Here is a 21,306-nt window from a genome sequence, read left to right on the forward strand (position 1 = left end):
TGCTCCTTTACCCATTTGTGCTTTTCAAATAAAGATAATGCATGTATTTATTTATTTATTTTAAAGAAAGTACGAAGTGCTTGTCATCTGTGCAACGAGCTTCACTTACCCTTATTTTCCAGTGTTCATGGTGATCTGGGATGTCTGGAGAGGAACAGAAGCATTAAGCATGCCTTGTCTCTGATGTATTTGCAGGCATTTGCAATGACTAAACAAATTCTTGTGGAAAAATCAGTTGTGGGCTGGAAGGAGATAGAATACGAAGTTGTGAGAGATGCTGCAGATAATTGTATTGCAGTCTGCAATATGGAAAACATAGATGCGATGGGAGTCCACACAGGTAGGTCTGAGCACAGGATGGATCACTGGAAGTGGCTTCTGATAACTGTTAAACATAATGATAAACATAAACATAATGATAAACATAATGATAATATAACATAATGATAAACATAATGATAAACAGTCGTTTACACAGTTGTGTGGTTGATGAAGTGGGCTCTAGAAGTGCTCTTCAGGTTTCCAATGTAGCCAGATAGTGTGTAAAACAGATATTGTTAGGCTGAGCCCACAGCTATCATACTGTTTTTCATAAAATGGCTTTTAGCTTCTCCAGAATCCATTTCTCTGACTGTCTTTGTTTTTCATTGCATTGAGTTTTGAAAGCTTGTTGTAACTTCACTAGTGGCAGTGGTTTAGCAAACAAAGCAGTGTATGTGGCCAGAATTTACTGCTGCTGAACTGCTTCTCATTTTCCTTCTCTGTTACCTTGTGACAAACAGGAGATTCTGTCGTAGTGGCTCCGAGCCAGACACTCACTAATGAGGAATTTCAGATGCTGAGGGATCGTGCCATCAAGGTTGTCCGATATTTGGACATTGTGGGAGAATGTAATATCCAGTTTGCTCTGCATCCAACTTCCCTGGACTACTACATCATTGAAGTTAATGCCAGACTCTCGAGAAGTTCAGCTTTGGCATCCAAGGCAACAGGGTAAGTTTATTTAAAGAATGAATACTAAACAAACAACATGAACAAACAAGAAGTGGAGAACAACAGAATTAGGGCAAGGGAGTTGGATTGGTGTGTTAATTAAATATGTAGATGACAGCTGTGAATACGAAGAGTTTCTGCATCTGCTTTCCATGCAGTTAAGACGAGGATGCGTAAGCCTAATTTGCAGCAAGGTAGGCTGAAGTTGGCTATCTGGGGGAATTCTGGAGTAGTCAGGGCAGGATGAATAGCCTGGGAAGTTTCTAAGAACAGCTTCTGTCAGCATCTGCTGGGAGTGACCCTGGGAGAGTCGGTCCTGCTGGGAGATGGAAGAAGGGGTTAGTGAGCCTTCCAAGTTGGTTCCAGCCTGCTGATGCTGTTAGTGCAGAAGGGAAAAACTCCCAGGAGGTGTGTGGGAGGGGAGCCTAAGAGCTGTCCTTACAAAGCATATCTGCTGTATCCATATGTTGGCTGCAAATCACCTCTGGGACCCAAAGGACACAGTTAGTAATGAGCTGTCTGTCAAACTGATGCAAATGGTATTACTGTCTGCCTTTGTTTTGTTGGCTAATCATAAACTAATCAAGATAAGAACGGTCAGAGCAGCCTGTTTAAAAATTGGCTTCCTAATTGTGCTTTGCAGATGTTGTTGAGAGGTGCAAATTATAGATTAATTTTCGGTTTTCAACAACTTCTGTGGTTGTTGAAGTGCTGTAGCAGAGTGGAGATAAGTTATAATGTTGGATAGTGGGTGTCTCAATTGTTTTCTTTTTCAGCAACAGACCTGTAGCTAAATGTAACTGTTGTTATGATCTCACTATAGATGTGATATCTATTTAAAAGGGTTACGTTGCAGGTAATAAAGTGAGGCTCTGATCTAGGTAGCTATACGGTGTATTGGGATAGGAGGTTGAATGAGTACTCGAGCACAGTAGTCTTCCATTGCGTTGAGGAGGGAAAATCACCTCACATCTGGGCTTCTCACAGAACAGCAAGAATCTGGCTTTTGAATGATGCACTGGTAAGGCTGGAGCTACTTGGGTTACAGGCAACTTTGTGCTGAGATCTTTGGGTGTGATGAAACACTGGGGGATTTCCTAAGAGCTGTTGCAAATGGACTGTGTCTGACTGGAAGCGGCTCAAGAAAGTCATCATGAAACTGGCTTTGATATCAACGTTGTAGGAAAAAAATCTTGAGAGAGGGAGCTGTTTGCACTGAGGAAGCTTCCAAGAAGAATGTTTAGATTCGTTCTGCAACTTCAGGTGATACCTGGATTCAGAAAGCTAAAGATTTTTTTTTTGCAGATGATGCTGATGAACAGTGACCTCAAACATCCTTTACTGTGAATGAGCCAAAGACCTTGAGATTTCCTAGAATCATGTAAGGGCTCAGGTTGGAAGGGACCTTAAAGCCCACTCAGTTCAACCCCCTGCCAAGGGCTGGTTTGTCCCCACCAGCTCAGGTTGTCCTAGCCCCATCCAACCTGGCCTTGGGTGCCTCCAGGGATGGGACACCCACAGCTTCTCTGGGCAGCAGTGCCAGGCCTCACTGCTCTCTGAGTAAAGAATTTCCTCATAACATCTAATCTAAATTTCTCCTCTTTTGGTTTGAAACTGTTCTCCCTTGTCTTATCCCTATCTGCCTGTGTAGAGATTTGCTCTCCCCTGTCAATATCAGTTTATGCTGACGGTATCATAGGAAGTTAGCCTGAGGACTGGCTGATACCTACAATACCTTATACAACGGTGCTCTGGCTGCTTATGCAGTTTATGTTATGTATTAGAGTGGTTCAGCTGTCAGTATCAGTCATGGAAAAAGTACGTGACATAAGTGGAAGATGTGGGGATTCTTGGTGATTTTTCAAGATGAAATTTTTTGTCTGATACTGGAATAAAGTAACTTGTCTGCTGAGGAGGTTTTTCCATCCAACTAAACATTGTGAAGGATGACATCTCTAGCAAAATGAGAATAACGGACTCACTTCATTTCCTCTCCTCCAGCTGAGCCAGCTTCACAGACCTGTCATCTCCATTCCTTTTACCATCTTTGAACTAACTGATTCATTGTAGACTGCTGAAGCCCCCGGTGTCAAATTTTCCTCTTGTGATTCCTGTGTTCGAATGGAAAGTAAAATCTTTGAGGTTTGGGGGAAATCCATAACTTTCTGCAATAGTGTGGAGAAGGCACTTTGTTCCTCGAGGGGAAAAAAAAGGAGAATAAAAGCAAGTAACGTGCAAAGAGTCCCTTGAAGTTCATTGCCTTTATCTGCTAAATGAAAAAACACAAACTCTGGTATTCATCTATGCTGCTGCCAAATCCTTGGCAGAAGTGCAGGCTGTTAAAATCTTGGTGTTAGCCACAGAGCTGAGGTGATTAGCCTTCCTAATTGACAAGGCCATGCTTGTGTGTGCAGTGGTCCATGCATACTGATGGTAGTCTTAGCTCCCAGCTCTGGCAGGGAAGTGGCAGAAACGTCTCGAGCAGTTGCAGAGTTGAGTCATTCTGCTCTCACATGGGACAGAAGGAAATGCTGCAGGCCTGGCAGTACCACAGGGAGAAACTCTTATCTGATTTTGATGATCAGTCAGCCCTCGTAGCATGCTGGATGATGTGTGTTTATAGCACTGTGTATCAAATATGTCTTTCACCCGGGGCAGGTAATACCATGTTGAAGATGGCTGTCCTTAAGACTATCAGGCAACTAGTCTAAGTGTTTATACAAGTAGACTGTCTGTGACTGCAGACAAGCAGGAATTCTGTCATCTAGCCGTGTGCAAAGCACATCCAGGCCCTCAAAAGCTTAATATTTGAAGAAATAAGAACAAAAATAAACCTGTATTTCTAATTTCACGTGTATTTCATGTGATAACATGAGGCAGGGAGATGCTACATTAAAAGGAATTTGATGACAAAGCCCAAGAACCTGATCCAGATGTCCTCAATGCCACAGCTTTAACTCTGGGATCTTGCTTTCTTTTCAACAGCTGATTAATATCCAGAGAGTAAAGGCAAGAAAAGTGAAATTGTCTCAGTAAGATGGAGACTGTCTCTTTAGACCACCTATGCTACACAGTATGCCAAGGATGGTGAACTGCTGCAATTCAGTATAGCAGATAGCTTAATTAAAGCAGAGGCCTATGAGGTTTTGTTGTCATTTGCCGTACAAGCAGCTGCAAACGCAAAGTCATTCCTACTCTACCATTCTCTATGTCTCTTCTGTGGCAGGTATCCATTAGCGTTCATTGCTGCCAAAATTGCCTTGGGGATCCCATTACCAGAGATCAAGAATGTAGTGACAGGAAAAACCTCAGCCTACTTTGAGCCCAGCCTGGATTATGTTGTTACCAAGATACCCCGCTGGGACCTGGACCGTTTTCAGGGAGCCTCCAACCGGATTGGGAGCTCCATGAAGAGCGTGGGAGAGGTGAGTATGAGAGCCTGTCCTTCCCTTCCATTCCACCACTTGGGAAAGCCACTGATCAGAAATCCTCAGAGTATCTATCTTTCTCAACCCAGTGTCTTCTGAAGACGTTAATTCAGCTCAAGTTATTCTTGTCTGATAGTCGATTTAACTGAAATGAGTTTGAGCTTTGTGGTCTTGGCTATCACAGTAAGGATTCGTAAATAGTTTGACTTTTAATGGAAGAGACCACTTTGAATGCACTCTTAACACTCACGACAAGACTTCTGGAGTTATTTTTTGTTCAGAGTTCTGCCAAGATGGTTAGTTAAGAGTATCACATCAGGAATTGTGGTTTGTTGAGATTTTCAGTGATGCGGATGAACAGCCTTCAGTTGTTGCTGTAGTTATTTGTCCTCCCTGTTAAAACTATATGCCAAATCTCACCTACTTCTGCTCTTGAAATCCAAGCACGACATGTAACATCGCTCTGAAGTTTTGTTTACCTTAGTGATTAAGCCTTACATTTGGAATGTAACAGCAGAATTTTTAAATGCTGATTTTAAGGTGTCTGGGACAATAGCAGCATTTTCAGACCAAATTTTAAGAAGTGGGAGCTGGATAAATTATTCTCTTAATTAGTTAATTACATATCAGGTACCAAAGCAAAATAATTTGATATTTTTTCAGCTGCCTTTTTCTCTTAATGCTTTTCAAGTAGCTATTTAATTTAATTATTTTGACATGAGACTTTCCTAACATCAATTCTACCTTGCTCAGACAATGAGCTTTCATCACAATTGGAAAGAGTAATTAGAACTTCATTTTTCATTTGCAATTTTGGCTTTTAATGTCAATGAGGTGCTTTTTTAATGTGTGTTTTTTTTTTTCTTCAGTGAGTTGATGCTTGTTGATATTAACCCTCTGTGCTTATGAGTTTTTGGACTGTTCTTTGGAATTGGAGTTCCAAATACGGTTGCTTTGTGCATCCTCAGCTGTATGGCAATCACTTGCTGACCATACGTATTTGCAGGAGGAAGTATTGAGTCCTTCCAATGTTTGTATGCCACAAAAGCAGAACCACATGAACGCCCTCTCCTTCTCAACTTTCTCAAAACAGAATGCTGGGTAAAGTGAGGGGGGAAGAGGGATAGAAAGAGTCAGAGTTCCAGACATGCTGGTCTACTACTGCTGAGGGTGAACTGAAACAAGGATGGAGAAGATGAAGAAAGGCAGCCTGCTGCTGATGGATGTACTCAACAAAAAAAGATGAGTCTCCAAGAGGAGAGGGTGTCTTTGAAGCAAAGGGCTTCTGGCAGCGTTGTATCTGTTATTATGGCACAGGCATCCCCTTAGGCCTGAGCCTAAAAGCAGATGGCAGCACCTACTGCATTTTTATTAATTGAACAGTCTGGCCTGGCCTGTTTTTTTCCAGAGCTCTGTTGTGCTGGGCAACAGCCTGGAGCTGTAAGAAAGAAGAAAACAATGTTATTTTTTAATTTGACATTTTTCAGCACTGTGTCTGTGAAGATTTTTACGCAGCTAGGATTTTGCCATCTAGAAATTTGAGAAAGGGCTCTGTTGTACTTCACAGATTTTCACAGAGTAAGTCTTTTTTTCTTACTGCAACTCATGTCAAGACTTAAGGAGGGAAGCCCCGGCACTGCTGTGCCAAGCAGGAATAATCCTTTAAGAGAGCCCTCTCAGGAGAGTGTCACTTTTAAATGTAATTTATAGGAAGAGGAGCAGGTTTCTTCCGCACCTTAAAATTCCCACTGCGAGTTTCTCTCTCTAGCAGGTTGTTAAACAGAAATATCCTTCTGTGTTACTACACCCATGCTGCTACATAATGCTTTCTACGATGCTTCCAAGCAGTTTACAAGGAGAGCAGCAACTTTCTGTATTTTACAGATAGGGAGATGAAAGCAGAACAGTCACTTGTCTGAAACTCTCCGTTGGTCATTACTGGCAGTTGGTTCTAGAAGTGGGACTCCTACTGGTTTTAAAGCTAGTATGGCTATCTTAAGGCAGTGGGTTTGAAGGCTGTCATCTTTCTGTATGTTCATCGTTACAGTTTAAACTTGCATCCTTCTGTTATTTGGAGGACAGCTGGGTAGCAGCTCCTCACTGATGTGGAAGTGCTCTCCATTACAGGTCATGGCTATTGGCCGCACTTTTGAAGAGAGCTTCCAAAAGGCCCTGAGGATGTGCCACCCCTCTATAGATGGCTTCACTTCACATCTGCCCATGAATAAAGCCTGGCCAGCCATCACAGATCTCCGGAAGGAACTCTCTGAACCATCCAGCACTCGAATATATGCAATGGCCAAGGTAACAAAAGATTGAAAGCCCTTGATCTGTGTCCCTTGAATTATGGCCACTAAATGGGGTGAGCTGAAGTGGCAGAAGTGAAGTGTTTTTCATCCCCTTGTTTCCCTTTGCCAAGCACACTCTGTTCATTTGTGTGGCATCTTTGTTGCTGAAGTACAATTTGTGGCAGTGCCAGTAGAAATCTGAATCACTTCTTTTGCTTGCTCCTGTAATACAGTTGTTTGCTAAATATTAGCTAATATTCAGCCTTTATTTATGCTAGAGTAGTTGATAGTTAAAGCTGATCCGTTTGGCAGATTACCATTAGGTTTATGGGAAGGGAATAAGTTCAGAATGAAGATCCATGTGGACTGAAACAAGGGATGATAGAGTGGTAAACTGCAGTCTGAGAGTGCTGGTTTTTTGCAGTTGTTGCATGGGTAAGGGCTTGAAACTTGAAATGCTGTTAAGAGACTATACTAAGTTTAGCAACCAGGAATTCCCTGTTCTTTGAAACATGCTCAACTTCCCTTAGCGTTCTTCAACTTGTTTCCTGTCACACTAGGCAAATTGCAACACCTTTTGAGGTTTATGGGTGAGTGTTACCACAAGGGAGCTAGGGTACCAAATTATTTCTGCCTTCAGTTTCAAGGTGTTTGCCTGTGTATATCTCATGGGTAGTTACTTTACCAAACCAAAAGTGCAATTTCATATGTTGGCTTTTTTGCAGCTAACTTATCCATCTCTATGAAGAGAATCATAGAACTGCAGGATGGTTTGGGATGGAAGGAACCTTACGTCCTGTCTGGTTCCAATCTGTGCCCACAGCAGGGACACCTCCCACCAGCTCAGTCTGCCCAGTGTCCCATCCAGCCTTGCCTTGAATGCCTCCAGGGATGGGGCATTCACAACTTCTTGGGCAACCTGTGCCAGGGCCTCAGCATGCTCTGAGTGAAGAGGACAGTTGTCTTGTATAGAACATGCTTAAGACTGGTCTTTTGTTGTTGTTTTCTTAAGTCTGCAAACCTGCTTTTTTAAATTATTATTATTATTTTTATTTTATTTAAGTTGCAAACTTTCTGGTAGTGAAAGCCCATTTACTGTGTTTTGTATCACTGACTTTGTTTGGTGGAGTCTTTTAAGCCCGTCCTGCTTGTGTGGAGAGCTCATAAGCCCCTCTGAGTAAGGGGAGCTAGGATTGTGCTGTATTTGTGAAGAGGTTTTCACTGTTCCTATTATAAATGACCTTAATGAAAAGCACACGATGTTCTGTGCCTGTCCAGCTGTTGACTCTTGCTTTTCAAGCTGGGGAAATACGTGTCTTCATAAGTGTAGAACATCCTTCTGCAGCTGTGCTTGGTCTCTATTACAGCTTTCTCTGTCAACTGAGGTCCAATATTTTCTCATCTCTCTGAGTGGCTTTGGGGACTTCTGTAAAGGTTAATCTCAGCCCCATGCTAACACAGGATTTAGGGAGGTAAAGGTAAGTTTGGGCCACAGTTAACACTCTGGGTGCTCCCTGTTGGTGACATTTTCACTAGGAACCATCAAAAAAAACCACAAGATAAAAATCTTAATCCCTCCTCATGAAGCCTCTGTCTCACGCTGTGCACTCGTTCTTCCCCATTAATAACTGAGGCAAGCAGTATCGGTGAGAGGTACTTCCAGCAGCTGGGGCTGTGGGCCTGGAAATCCCTTTCCACCTTGCTGACATTTAAAAGCTGAGAGCTAGTCCCCATTAGCTGTCAGCTTTGTTTGAAACAGGATGGAGCTTCATTGTGTGGCTTTTCCTCCCTACAAGCCCCACTCCTCATCTCTGGAAGGCTCCTTAAGTTTTCTCTCTCTCCTTTGTTTGGGTGATTTAAATGGTAACTGTTCAGGTGAAAAAAGAAGAAAGTTCAGTTGCCATTCAAAGCATTTGCTGTTGTATTGGGAATCCTTGTTTTTATATATATATATATATATATATATATATATATATATATATATATATATATATATATTTTTTTTTTTTTAAAGGGGCAGCAGGAGAGAGGCTGAAATGGATGAGAGTTGTTCTTTGGGCAGAGCGTGGCAAGGGTGTAACTGCAGCTGATGAACAGGAAGGACTGTTCAGGTTATATAGGGTCTTCTGTAGACTCTCTTAGGGATTGTATACCAGTGGATTTATGCTGTGGGCTCAGTCTGTACCATTTCACACTGGGGTCCTGATCTCCCTGTTGTCCACACTGCAGACATGTCACCTTGCCCTTGCACTCCTGTCCACAACCAGCTACATACTTCATTTGGGAGCAGGGGTGAGATGGAAGGGATGAACGCGGTGGCCCTGGAGACAGCACAGGTGGCTGAGCCAGCTCCTGGTGCTTGCCTGGAGACAGAAGGCTCTTGGAGGTGAGCAGGGCTTTAAAGTCAAGCAGCCCTGCTGAAAGGCTCTGTTTGTTTTTGTAGCTCTCTGTGTACTTTGCCATGTAGGTATGAATAAAGCAAAGCACTCTGAGTGCTGTTCACCACCACCGATCAAACCCTGCAGGGGTTTTCTGCTTGGAAACTTGATTTACCCCTGTGGCATAGTAGTTTGGGAGTAAAAGCTGTCTGCAAATGTAGTCTTGTCTCTCTCTCCAGATACATTCCACGGGGATGAAGGTAGTTTATTTTCTCTTTCTATCCTCTGACAAGGGAGACATAGGCATTTGTTTTCTCCAGTTTCCCACGGAAGACTTTTAAATGGTGTCCTAAGTAGATTAAGCGTATGTGGTCACATTAGCTTTGAGCTTATGGGGCTCAGTGACCTTGGCCTGATAACTTGAAGAAAAAATGTCGTTGTGCAGTGTGCTGAGCTCATCGCCAGATGAATGCTAGAGTTTTCTTCAGTGGCATTGCTCTGGCTTTGTTCCAGGGATGTTGCCCTGCAAGGAAACAATTAAGCTTGGTAACAAATTAATGAGTTTTATTACTTGAGCTCAGCAAAGATAGCATGCTGGTATTATCATTATAGTTGATTATAGTCGTTTTATCAGGAGAGTTGTAACTGCACGCTGCTGGTGAGACCCAGGAAGTATCAGCAATGGAAGATGCAACTATCATACTGGGGGGCTCTCTTCAAGATCTTTTTTAATATTGCAGTGTCCTGTCAAACAATCTTTTCTATGGTAACTCTGTGGGGAGCCTTTTAGCTCCGTGGTGCAAATAGTTTGATAAAAATAAACAACCAAAAAACAACAATACAAAAATAAAACAAAAAAAAAATGTGGCCCAGAAAAGATAGTCATGCTGTGGCTGCAAATTGACACCCTGGACTGGACTCTACTTCAGAGGTATGTATTCCAAGGCCATATGTTTTGAGTCAAGTGTTATTTTTAATGGGCAAATTGAAGCTTATGCTCCAAAGCAGGGAGTTTCTCCACAGATGAGAATTTGGACGTTCTTGTTTAGCATTAGCAGCTACAAATTCACAGTGGGACAGAAATTGAAGTGATTTGATGGCAAGGGGTGAGATGAGGATGCAGGTACTGCAGAGTGAATGTGCCAGGCCGCATGTGGTTAAGGCACGTGTATTTGGTAGCCACCGGGCCATTGGTTGCATTTTGGCTACTGGCTTTGAAGAAGCAAATTCTCTCTCTTGTTCAGGCAGAAGCCAGTTCTTACTTGTGGAAATGACTGGTCCCTCCCTGCATTCTGCTTGGGCTCAGTTTGGACCACCGTGACAGACCCTTGATTTGCTTGCCTTATCTGCCACTGGCGTCTTTGTGTTACATACTTGCTGCTGCTCTTTGCTCTATTTATAGAGCATATATTCAAACATCTGATTGGTGCTTTCCTCTTTTTGGCAGGCCTTGGAAAAGGGAGTCCCTGTGGATGTCATTCACAAGCTCACGGCCATTGACAAATGGTTCCTGTGTAAGATGCGCAGCATTGTGAACATGGAGAAGATCCTGAAGGAAGTGAAGCAGTAAGACAAACAAACAGTCTTGTCCTTGGGCACACTGGTGTGTCTGGGGATAATTCTGCTGTGAAAACTGTGGTACCTGATGCTGAGAGGTTCATTTTAGCACTCAGTATAAGTGATGCTGCCTTAAACCCCAGGTCACTGTCTCACCGAGGTGAAGTAGATGTCTGAGAACACTCTTTGGAGATGAGGAAGTTCATTAAGCATTCAGGTTTTCTTGCTGCTTGTAGGCATCTTGAAAATGCTAGTTTGTTTTGGAAAATCCATGCTGTATCATTGAGGCTAAGACTGGAAACGTGGAGACGGCCTGCAGTAACAATGGTAGGCTGCACTCACATACCTAGGATAGGTTTGCCTTCAGATGTGAGAGTTGTCCTGACTTGCTACACCTGAGAATCAAATGCAGTGCATTTTATTTCTCCTGGAAAATCGATTTTTAAGCTTTTCTGCCTTTCTGTGATTGTGTGGTACGTGTTGCTTTTGTACTGCACTTTCAAATGCCTGTAAGCCCAGACATATTTAAATATAAATCTTCTTTCCTGAAGAAAAATGACCATATAAAACTAAGTAGGAAAGATAGCAGTAAATTAAAGTGCCTGGCTGTATTTCAGTTCCAGCCTCTTGCTGACTTGAGCTTTCCTTTCATGGTTTATGAGGTTGGGAGCACCTCCTTGCTGAGTTATTGGCTACATATTGGCCAGCTTTTCCACTTTCAATGTTTGCTGTCCTAACCATGTTTCACCACACGATGGCACTGGGAGCGCACCGAAGCCAGTAGATCACTGAATTCGCCTGCTTGGATTTCATTTCTCTGACCAGCTGCGCAGTTTTAATTGAGCAGCTATTGGTCTCCTTTGCCCCCCGGAACAAGCTGAATCTAGAGCTAAACAAAAATAAATGTGGAGAGAGATGTCGAAGAGAAGTAGTAGCTTGATTACTTACAGAAATCTATTGTTGGGCTGCACAAACATTTGCCCTCTAACATCTGTGTCATGTTGTATTTGTCTTGAGTGCCTTAAAATGTATACGCACTGCTCCCAAGGAAGAAGATGAAAAAAAGCCCAGAATCAGATTGGTTTTCCTGCTGTCGGAGTGCCATGCTCTGGAACATGCACTTAGCATCCCAGGGGTCGATCAAAGCCTCGGCTGCTATAAATCCACCATTCCTCCACAGATGCTAATTGCTCTGTACCGTCCTTAATCACGAAGGCTGTTTTCCCTTTCCCTGCTAGGGGTGGATGGCAGTAATACTACCAGTAGCTAGTACCGTCCCACACTGATTTCATCCTCCTGGTCACTTAGCAAGGGATTACAGGACGCCTGCTAGAGCAAGCACTTTGGCAGTGTCAAACCTTGCATTTGTATCACCAACCAGTGTTGCATCTGTTGTAAGGAAATTCATGCAGCACAGCTCTGATTGCTGATAATGTTAATTAAGTTAGTTTCATTTATTGGTCAGTGCAGATTTTTCACTCTGCTATTCTAATTCCAACACTCTCAAGGAAATCAGCTTTTAGCTCATAAACTACATCAAAAGGAGGAGGTGGACTGTCCAGCTGCATTATGTTGAATGCAGAGATCAGGGAAAAAGCACTAGTGACCTGAGCTAAGGGGCTGGTCTAGTGAGCCACATCAGGAAACACATCTCTCCAATAGCCAAGGGAAAGCTAATTGAGTGATGCAAATGAGACTTGGCGTGCATGTGCAACCAGCTGTTTCCAGTCCCCAGCATGCCTGGCATTGAGTTTTTACCTGTGCTGTGGGATTATTCCCAACTGAAAAGAATGGGCTGTGACACAACCATAGCTTGAAATCTTTGTTACTGAAATACAGTTACTGCAAGCAAAAGCGTTTGCCCTGTTCCCAGGCAGTTTTCTTTTTTGTTCAGTTGTACCCATTTCTTGCTGCTTTTTTTTCTTTTTTTTTCTTTTTTTTAATGTCTTCTGAGTGGTTTTGGAATAATTTGCAGTGAAGTGTTGGATCTGCCAAGAATCTTGATTTGGGCTTAGCGAGCTGTTGTAGAAACTGGTAGCAAGGAGATGGTTTCTGCCCAGAGGAAATTCAGAGCTAGAATTAGTGCGTATGTCAGGCAGGTGGGGAAGGGGGATCAGAGGCAGAAGGAGAACTGTGTGAGCAGTCCATCAGGCAGTGTTCACATCACCTTGCCGTGGCTGTATGGGGTGATTCAAAGGGAGAACAAGGCCTCACTGATTTATACAGAGAAGGTGTTTCCATGTGCAAAACGTTATGTAGGGAATGTCATGGGGAACACAAACCTTTCTACCTTACCAACGTTTGTCTTACTGGTATATTAGCAAGGCCAGTCATTTGGAGATACAGCTGACAATGGGAAAGGCACCCACTGCCTATTTTACATTTGTCCCAGCAAACTTCTTTCAAAAGGGTTGGACCAGGTGCCTGTGAGCCTATGTGGTCGTGCTACGACAATATTTCAATTCAGCTCTGCCTCTGGATCCTGTAAGATGGAGAAAGGGTTGTTTCAGGTGATGTGATTTGGCTGCAGGAAAGCAAATGACCTAAGTTGAATTGGGAAAAGAAAGCCATTTTGTCAGTACCTGCAAGAATATCCAGTGAAATCACACACATCAAATATATGCCCTTGCTCTTTCTCCTGTGACCTGTGCGTTTCTCATTTGAAGTTTGAACTTCCATTGTTGGTTTTTTTTTTGTCTGTTACCTTCCTATCTGCAGTAAGGTAATCTTAACTGCCGTTTTCCCTACATATACATGTGTAAATGGAGAGAGAAAGCACCATCCCATGCTTTTGGTCTGTGAATAATGGTGAATAGAGCAATAGCAGTGCAACAGGTTGCACTGTTGTCAGAATTGAGTTCCTGGGATTTGGCCTTGCCCGTTCCATGAGAAAAAATGGAAGGGCAGGGCCCTGGAGCGACCCTGCTGGCTATTTGTTGTACTGACAGCTTGTGAAAGAGGAGGAAATTTGAGCAGCTCCCATCCAGCTGACCTAGATAAGGCTGGGTAATAGATGCAGTCCAGAATAAGTCAGATTTGCAGTGGAGTCAAATGTCCTATTCATCCCCAAGGGCACAACTGAAGCGCTAACTTGGAAGTAATATCTGAAGCATGTTTGTCTAGGACGCTTTGATGGCCTGAGTAAAGGCAGATAAAGCCTCTTTGGGGATCAGTATCTGTCCCTTGACTATCTGCAGTGAGGATTTTTTTTGTATGTGGCCATTATTGTTTTTATTTGGTCCTAACTTTGTGCTCCCTGAGAACCATGGCCGTGCACAAGGAGTGCGTGGAGGAGAGCATGCCCTTGCACTGTGGAATAAAAGCACTTGCTGGCCTCTGGTTTGCTTGAAAGGGATGAGGGCAATTGTGAGAGTTGTGGTTCCTTCTGAAGGAGCCAGGCTGATAGATGGGAAAGCAGAGTGAAGTGTGAGGGTGGAGACCCTTCTGAGCCCAGTGTTTGTAGCGGGGTGCTCTGCTCGGTGGCCCATGATAGAAGTTGTTTACTGTGAATTCCTTTTAGAAGCTCATGCCCTTGGCTCTGTGAAAGGTGTGCATTGTGAGCAGCTCGCTGGAAGCGTGACTTGAGTTCAAAGCATCACCACGGTGGAGTAGCCACAGGTTTTGGAATTAAAGCCTGACTCCAGCGGATGACCTGGGAAACAAGGAAGGAGGAAAGATCAGACAGGCCATCGATAACATCTGTTCTTCCGCAGTGCGAATTGCACACCTGCTCTTCTCAATAACAGTTTTTCTGCTGGCTTGCGTGTTTTGGGACAGGTCAGAGAGCACAGGCGAGATCTCGTGTGGGTATAATGTGGAGCTGGTCTGGTGACTGTCAAGGAGGCAGCTCTGATTTATACTGTTTGAGGAGCTGTCACTGACAAATTTGTTGTACGCGATTTTAACTAACTGGGAAGATTACTTTTGTCTTCTGAGTGAACTGGAGGGCAGAGTAGGCTCAGGAACAAATTAGGGATTCAGTACATGAGGAGAATATGGTATAAGCAGTTATTCAGTGCAGTTGTTTGTGCTTTGTGAAGATCCAGTGTGAGATACTTCCTATTTGTCTTAGAAGAGCCATAGGTAATAAATTCGCAGCTGTGTTTTCCTTCAAAGCACCTCTACATTTGTGAAGACTCGGTATGCATTTTCCTCTTTGACACACATGATAGCCAGGCATTGCCCTTTAAAAGCCATTGGGGAGCCTCTTTTAGTGATGTACACACTGGCTCTGGGGAATCTGCATTCCAACGTACCAGGAGAGCCCTCAAAGCTCTCTTTTTAGCTGGAGAGGAAGACAGGCTTTGAGGAAGCATCTATGACCCATTCCTTTGGCTGTTTGAGCTGCTGCTTTGGCACATCACTCAGTTGTAGATGTGAGTCATTCAGGTCTTGGGGCACAATGTGAGGCTCGTGTTACTTAAATAAAGATGATCACAATGAGATTGATTAGCCCAGGAATCAAAACAGTATAGATGCAGGGCTTTGAAGTGGTGGTTGTTCAGTGAGCAAGGCTTGTTGGTTTACAGTTCCTGCATCCCTGAGCTCTCCTTTGAGCTTTTTGTCAGTCATCTCAGGGGTTTCTTAGGAGGGGAAGGAAGGTCACAGTCGGTCTCCTCAAGAAGAGTAGCAGAGAGAGAATTTGTACACTGATCTCATTATTTTAATTGTAGCACTTTCAAAATGTTGCAAAACACAAGGAGCAAGCCAGGGTGCCACTAAGGGCCTTGTAGTAGGGAAATGGAGGAAGGGAGGATACCTATTTGGATATAATGCAGCCTGACATCAAGGAGGCTTTTGAAACCTTCCATGTCTTTGATGCTCCTTTAGAAGGAAGAGATTTCTCAGGACATCAGGATTCTGGCTCCAGTGCCTTTTGCTTTTGGTCCTCTTGGCTTGCAAGAGCCAAACTGTTGACCGGGCTGCAGAATGAGGAGGAGCTACATTTGAGACTGACAGACTGAGGTGGAGTGTGCTCATTTTTGCAGATCCTTCCTGCGTGCCCAGGCCAGGCCAAGAAAAAGAGCACTTTGCATATGGAGCTGGAGCTTTCCACTGACATGTTTATTTAGCAACACTCCTAAAGATCAGGTGAAAGCAGTCAAGTGGAAGAGAGGGCCGTGCTGGAGCAAGCTGCCTGTCCTGGTAATTGCAACAGTGCCAGCATTCTTCCAGTCAGTTAATAGATTTCCCCAGGTCCTCTGTGCCAGGTGAAAATTTCCTCATTAAGGGTATTTATTTCCTTTTAGCATTTATCACTGAAGAAGCAAGCGTATGGAGTTGGAAAGATGGCAGGGTAGAATTTTAAGCAAACAGCAACAACAACTCAACTCTGGAACCTGAAAAGGAAGCACAAGCAATGTTTGTATTATTATTAACTTGCAAAATGTGCCGGGGGCTTAGCTTTACAAGGAGTGATGATGGCAGTGTAGAGGAAGTCTGATAGTCTGGTTTTGAAGCTCTCAAACTTCTGTCATGTTGTGAAGATGCATGTTAGGAAAAGGAGCCATTTAACGGCCACTTAATCTGCCCTTATTTCAGAACGGAGTATAAACTAACAAGGAGGTTCAGTCTTTGGAAGCTCTGTGGTCTGTGTATGAAGAAAAAGTGATGCCCCAGGGGAAGGTGGAGCTGATTATGTTGGACTGGGTCATGAGTTTGGCAATAGTCAGAACTGAATGTTTTGATGGTTGTTTTTTTGCTTCTCATTTTAGTGTTGGATTTCTGATGAGCTCTTGGAAGGGTCATTTGCACCTAGCTGTTCAAAGGGGAATGAGAGTGAGACTGCCCTTGCTGCCTTTATTGTCTCCAGCATGTCTAATGGGCTGTCTGGGAGCACAGACTGTGGGAATAGCATTAGGTCAATGCTGGATCTAAAAATTCATTTCCCCTTACCTTCTGTGTGTCTCAGTATTGCTATCTGCAATATAAACATCACACTGCCTACTGTTTGCATGTTTCTTAATATTCTTCAGGTGAAAGTTGGGATATAAATCTGATAAGTCATCATTATTAGTAAACGGAAATCTTAGGGCAGATTCTGGTTTTAAGACCTTGGAAAGCAGCACTGAGTATTTGATTTGCGCTGATTTCCTTTAATTATCTAATGGCAAAATTCTTACATCCACAGGCCAGGATTGCCAGTTCTCATTTTTCCTGCCTCATGATGATCCAGGTGCCTTTTCTCCATATTAAACTCCATAGCATGAGAAATGAGGAAACCCTTCCTGTCCAGATACTTCTTGTGTAGAGGTTCCCACCACGTGTTTTGTCTTAACCACATTCAAAGCCATACCTCTTATCTTGGTCATGCATTAGGAGTAGCAGAGGGAAAACTCTTATTTCTCTTTTAGGCAGTCAGCTTTACTCCTGTGTACTGGTTATGTCCCTTGCAAAACTGGTAACCTATTTGAGTGGATGTCTTTAGCCAGACTAGGATGTCCTAGTAATGACCTGATGTGATTTAAGCTGCTAGCCTAAGACAAAGGGAGTCGTATTGCAAAATCATGGCTGCTTCTTTTCTGCCCATCCTTCTGGCGGGGTGACAATGAATGATATTGTTATAATGAGAGCTGAAAAAAAGTGAATTGAAATAAGCTGCAAATGAAGGCAATTTTCTTTTTCCATCGGTAATCAGATGACAGCCAGCAATGTGTGCTTCTGAGACAGTGAAAGCGAGGGAGCAAGCGTGCAGGGGAACAGGCTCATTTTCTTGGGGTCATCAGGTCTGCTCATTTGTACCTTGGGAATGCCAAACCTAGGAGAGGAGTCTGATGTGGCTGCGTCCTTCCTAACAGCTGGTGATGGCTAGCATCTGCTTTGCCAGGGAATTGGCAGGTTTTGCTTACTGTGGTTCCTCTTGCAAAGCACTCATCCATACCTCCAGTTCTGATGCTTCGTCATACAGGAAGTTCTGCCTCTGAAGTCAGAAGGTAGGAAGGGCTCTGCAGAAGCAGAGGAGTTTTTGCAGTGAAGGAATTAGTGCAGGGAAGCTGCAGGTTTTCATCGAGCTTCCGCGTTGCTGCAAAGCGCATATTATTTTGGGAAGCCCTTCCAAAAACCAGGAAGCTCAACCTCAATTAGGCAGGACCATTTCCTTATGGTTAGCAAAGGGCAGCATCTGTTGGAGTAAGGAAAGCAATGTGATGGACTGTGGAGAAGACAAGGGTGCATGGGATCCTCCTGCCAGGAGTCATCCGTGCATATGGCACGCTGATTGCTACCTGTGGTTGCCAGGTTGGGATGTGCTTCCAAGGATAGCAGTTACAGGGATTGCTTCCTTTCTGCAAGTATTCACTGACCTGGCTGACACTGTTATAGCTGTATGGAGTATCCTCTTCTCACACTGCAGAAGAAGGAGAGGTGATATGGGGGAAGTCATAGAGCAAAGCCCACCTATCCAGGGGTTTGAACCCAGAAGTTTCTTGTCTGCAGGGCTACTCTCAAAATTAGCTGGTTTGACTCTTCTGTGACTCACCTGTTTCGCTGCTAGCCTGGCTTCACTGAGGGCACTGAAGCTGCTCCACAAGCTGAAGTGGAAAATCCAATCCAATGGCTTTCATGCTTCAGCTTGCTGACACATTCCAATGAAGTGGCCTTACCCTCTCCTCCCTCTCAAATAACATAATGCTATTTATTTAAAAATACGATCAAGCAAAGGACATAATTCAAAAGCTCTGATTTAGGAAAATTGCTTGTTTGTTAATCATTTCCTTTTTCCTGAATCAGAGCCTGCTTACTCATAAAATATTGATTTATTGGGCAGGCAAGGATGCTCTTGGCAATGAAGATGAAAAGCAGAAGTGTTGATAAAAATACATAGGCTTTTTTATGTTTTTGCAGAAACTAGGATTAGAAAAGGTAGCTTAGAAACAGACAGGCAGGAACTATCAGGGGTATAGGTGGAGTCAAAACAAAGTGAAACAGAAACAGTGTGGGAGAGAAAAAAGTGTGTGATGGAGAATATGAAGAGGGAATGGAGAAGGTGAAAAACTCAAAGTGGACAAGAAGCCATGAGCTGCATTGAGGAGTGGGGGGAAACAGTGTATCTGAAATAAATAGCAAAAACTAGGACTCTTTAGAAGCAGAAATGAGAGAGCAAGGACTTACAGAAGTATTGAGAGACCCTGGTTTACCTTATCTCCTCCTTTTAACAATTGAAGAAATAGCACAAATGACATGAAAGAAATTTGAGACTGACAGAAGGGAAAAGAGGTTTGGACGTGGAGATGTGGGGATACTGAATCCAAGAAATCAAAGAAAGTCATCTGTGGGAGCTGCAATGGTAACTGATCATGCAGGTGTTGTGAGCACAGTGGCCTTGTACTAGCTTGGTGGAGGATGCTGCCTGGGAGATTGCAGGCCCAGCAAGGGCCAGTCCTGCCTCAAACAGTGATGAAAGAAAATGTTTCATTTCTCAGCATCAGTAGTCTACCTGTGGGCTTTGCCTAATAGGCATCTCTGTGGGACATCCAGCATAAAAAACAAAGATCTTTTATGTACAAGGATTGCATGGTTTAGCTGGGTCGTCTTCTTTTTCTTGCCTTTATGTGCATACTTCTGTAGCAACTGCACCTCAGTGCGCTTTGGAAGGCACGAGTACTCACGTGTCATCTAAATATTGCTGTAAAGCTTCATGCAGCTCTTTTCTTCCGTTTGTTTCTTTAGTACCAGTGAAGAAATTCCAGAAGAGCTGATGAGGAAAGCCAAACAGATGGGCTTCTCAGACAGACAGATTGGGAAATGCCTGGGACTGACTGAAGTCCAGTGCCGCCAGCTGAGAATGAGGAAGAATGTAGTGCCCTGGGTGAAAAAGGTACCATGAGAAATGTCACTGGTTGGGGAGGGAGCTTCTGAGGAGGGCTCTATGTCCTTAGGAACAGTTGAGGTAAACAAAGGGAAAACCGTGGCTGCATTGTCATTAGAGGGAGTTGTGGTACTGACTTCGTAAGTGAGCAATTTTTGCCCATCTAGCTGTTACCTCTGCACTGCAAGGCTCACTGCAATGTCAGGAATTTGTAGGTGAATATCCCCAAGGAGATGCTGACTGTTTCATTTTCTCTGTGGCTGTGGTGGGATTGCAGCTACCTGGCTTCAGAAAATGGCTGAGAAGACTGATTCTGGTCCACCATAGGGTGACCATAAAAAGTGTCATATGTCTTTTGTGCCGGTTGTAAGTTTTTACAGGGTAATACTTTATTTGAAGTGCCCTATTGCTATGGGTTCATTTGCTATTCATTGTGATAGCACAGAGTGTAATGAGCTCATCTAGTATTCATGGCAGTGTCACAAGTGCTTTGCTAGGTGTTCTGTTGCTGCATTTAAGGTATGTGGGTATTAAACTGCCACCAGCTGGGTTGGTTTTTTTTTGTCCTTAAGAGGGGGGAAAAAAAACAACAGAGCCAATCTAAGCTACGCAATGTTTCCGAAAAAGCCCATCTGTATCCTCAGGCCCAATTCCAGATGCCAAATCTCCTTCTGTTACCCAGCTGCTCTTTTCCTTCTGTGTCCTCACTTGGCCTACAGGAACACGTCTGCTCTTGCACTACCTTCTTTCTTGCACATGACATTGCAGTGCTGGATTGATTTCTGTGCCAAGGTACCCTTAATAAGGTCGTTTGACTTATGCAGCATTTGTGGCATCAAAGCATATGTTTCTTCCTGAGCCATGAAGTACAAGTTGCAGTAATAGCAACAGTAATGAGCAGCAGACACTTACATAGTGCTAATGACTTAAGGTCACATTCTTCATTATTCACAAGCATTTGGACTGCCAGTGGGGATTCACGAAAATACTTGAAGATTGGAAAGATTTTTAAGTGGTAACATGTAAAATTTCTTGTCTGGACTACTTTAATACTATTCCCTGTTCAGTGTTCCATCTTAGAAATGTTTCAGCTGTTCATTCAGGGAACTTCAGGAGTAGTGGGTGGCATAGATGGACCAGTTACCATGTACGTAACCTGTAGTAAGTGGTTGACAGTAGAGAATGAGAAGACAGAGGCAAGAAGAGCTGGCTGGGAAAACCTCCTGGGCTGGAAGCTGTTCTACCAAGTAGATGTGGAGCTGAATCTGCAGCTTAGAAGGAGAAGGTAGAGAGCAGAGCATGCTGTCCTAAACTGCAAGCCAGACATCTGCTGCGTTGCCAGCACATCACGATTCAGATCAAGTTCCTTTGAGGAAGGGTATGGTGGGAAAAAATGATAGGACAGAAATAAGAAAAGGAAAACAGGGGGAAGAGGGGGAGGGAAAGTGAACTGCATGAGAAAAATCTTGCATTGGCAAACACACAGTCTGTGCTCTCCTTCCTCCATATAGATTGACACACTGGCAGCAGAATACCCAGCGGTAACTAATTACCTTTACGTCACGTACAACGGCCAGGTAGGTGCAGCTGGAAACAACAAGCTCACTGCTGTCTAGTTTGATCTGTTTCCCCTGTGCTGCAGTATTTCTGGAGATCTTGCAAATGTCTTGGTTTCTGCAGAAGTTATTTTGGATGGTAATGCATGCAGATCCCCTTTCATCGAGCCCAGTGATTCAGTGCATTTGGTGTTAATGCCCCTATGTTGTTAGGATCTTGTCTCGTATCACCTATACAGATATTCTCTGTGCAGAGGTTAGGTGCTAGGAATGCAGGACTCACGTCTCACTTGCCTCGTC

At 43.6% G+C, this 21,306-nt stretch overlaps 1 protein-coding gene across 1 annotated transcript in view; it reads left to right on the forward strand.

Annotated features, from left to right (window-relative positions):
• Positions 1–21,306, forward strand: part of CPS1 (carbamoyl-phosphate synthase 1) — a gene marked incomplete at both ends in the record, with an annotated part of 83,146 nt that overhangs the window by 31,981 nt on the left and 29,859 nt on the right. Inside the window, 7 exons of the mRNA XM_079538820.1 lie at positions 196–340; positions 783–993; positions 4,220–4,418; positions 6,549–6,725; positions 10,535–10,653; positions 19,318–19,459; positions 20,962–21,027. Of these exons, the coding sequence (XP_079394946.1) occupies positions 196–340; positions 783–993; positions 4,220–4,418; positions 6,549–6,725; positions 10,535–10,653; positions 19,318–19,459; positions 20,962–21,027 (1,059 nt within the window). The remainder of the gene's footprint in view (positions 1–195; positions 341–782; positions 994–4,219; positions 4,419–6,548; positions 6,726–10,534; positions 10,654–19,317; positions 19,460–20,961; positions 21,028–21,306) is intronic.

Source organism: Tetrao urogallus (assembly GCF_951394365.1).
Source record: "Tetrao urogallus genome assembly, chromosome: 8".
Classification (NCBI taxonomy): Eukaryota; Metazoa; Chordata; class Aves; order Galliformes; family Phasianidae; genus Tetrao; species Tetrao urogallus.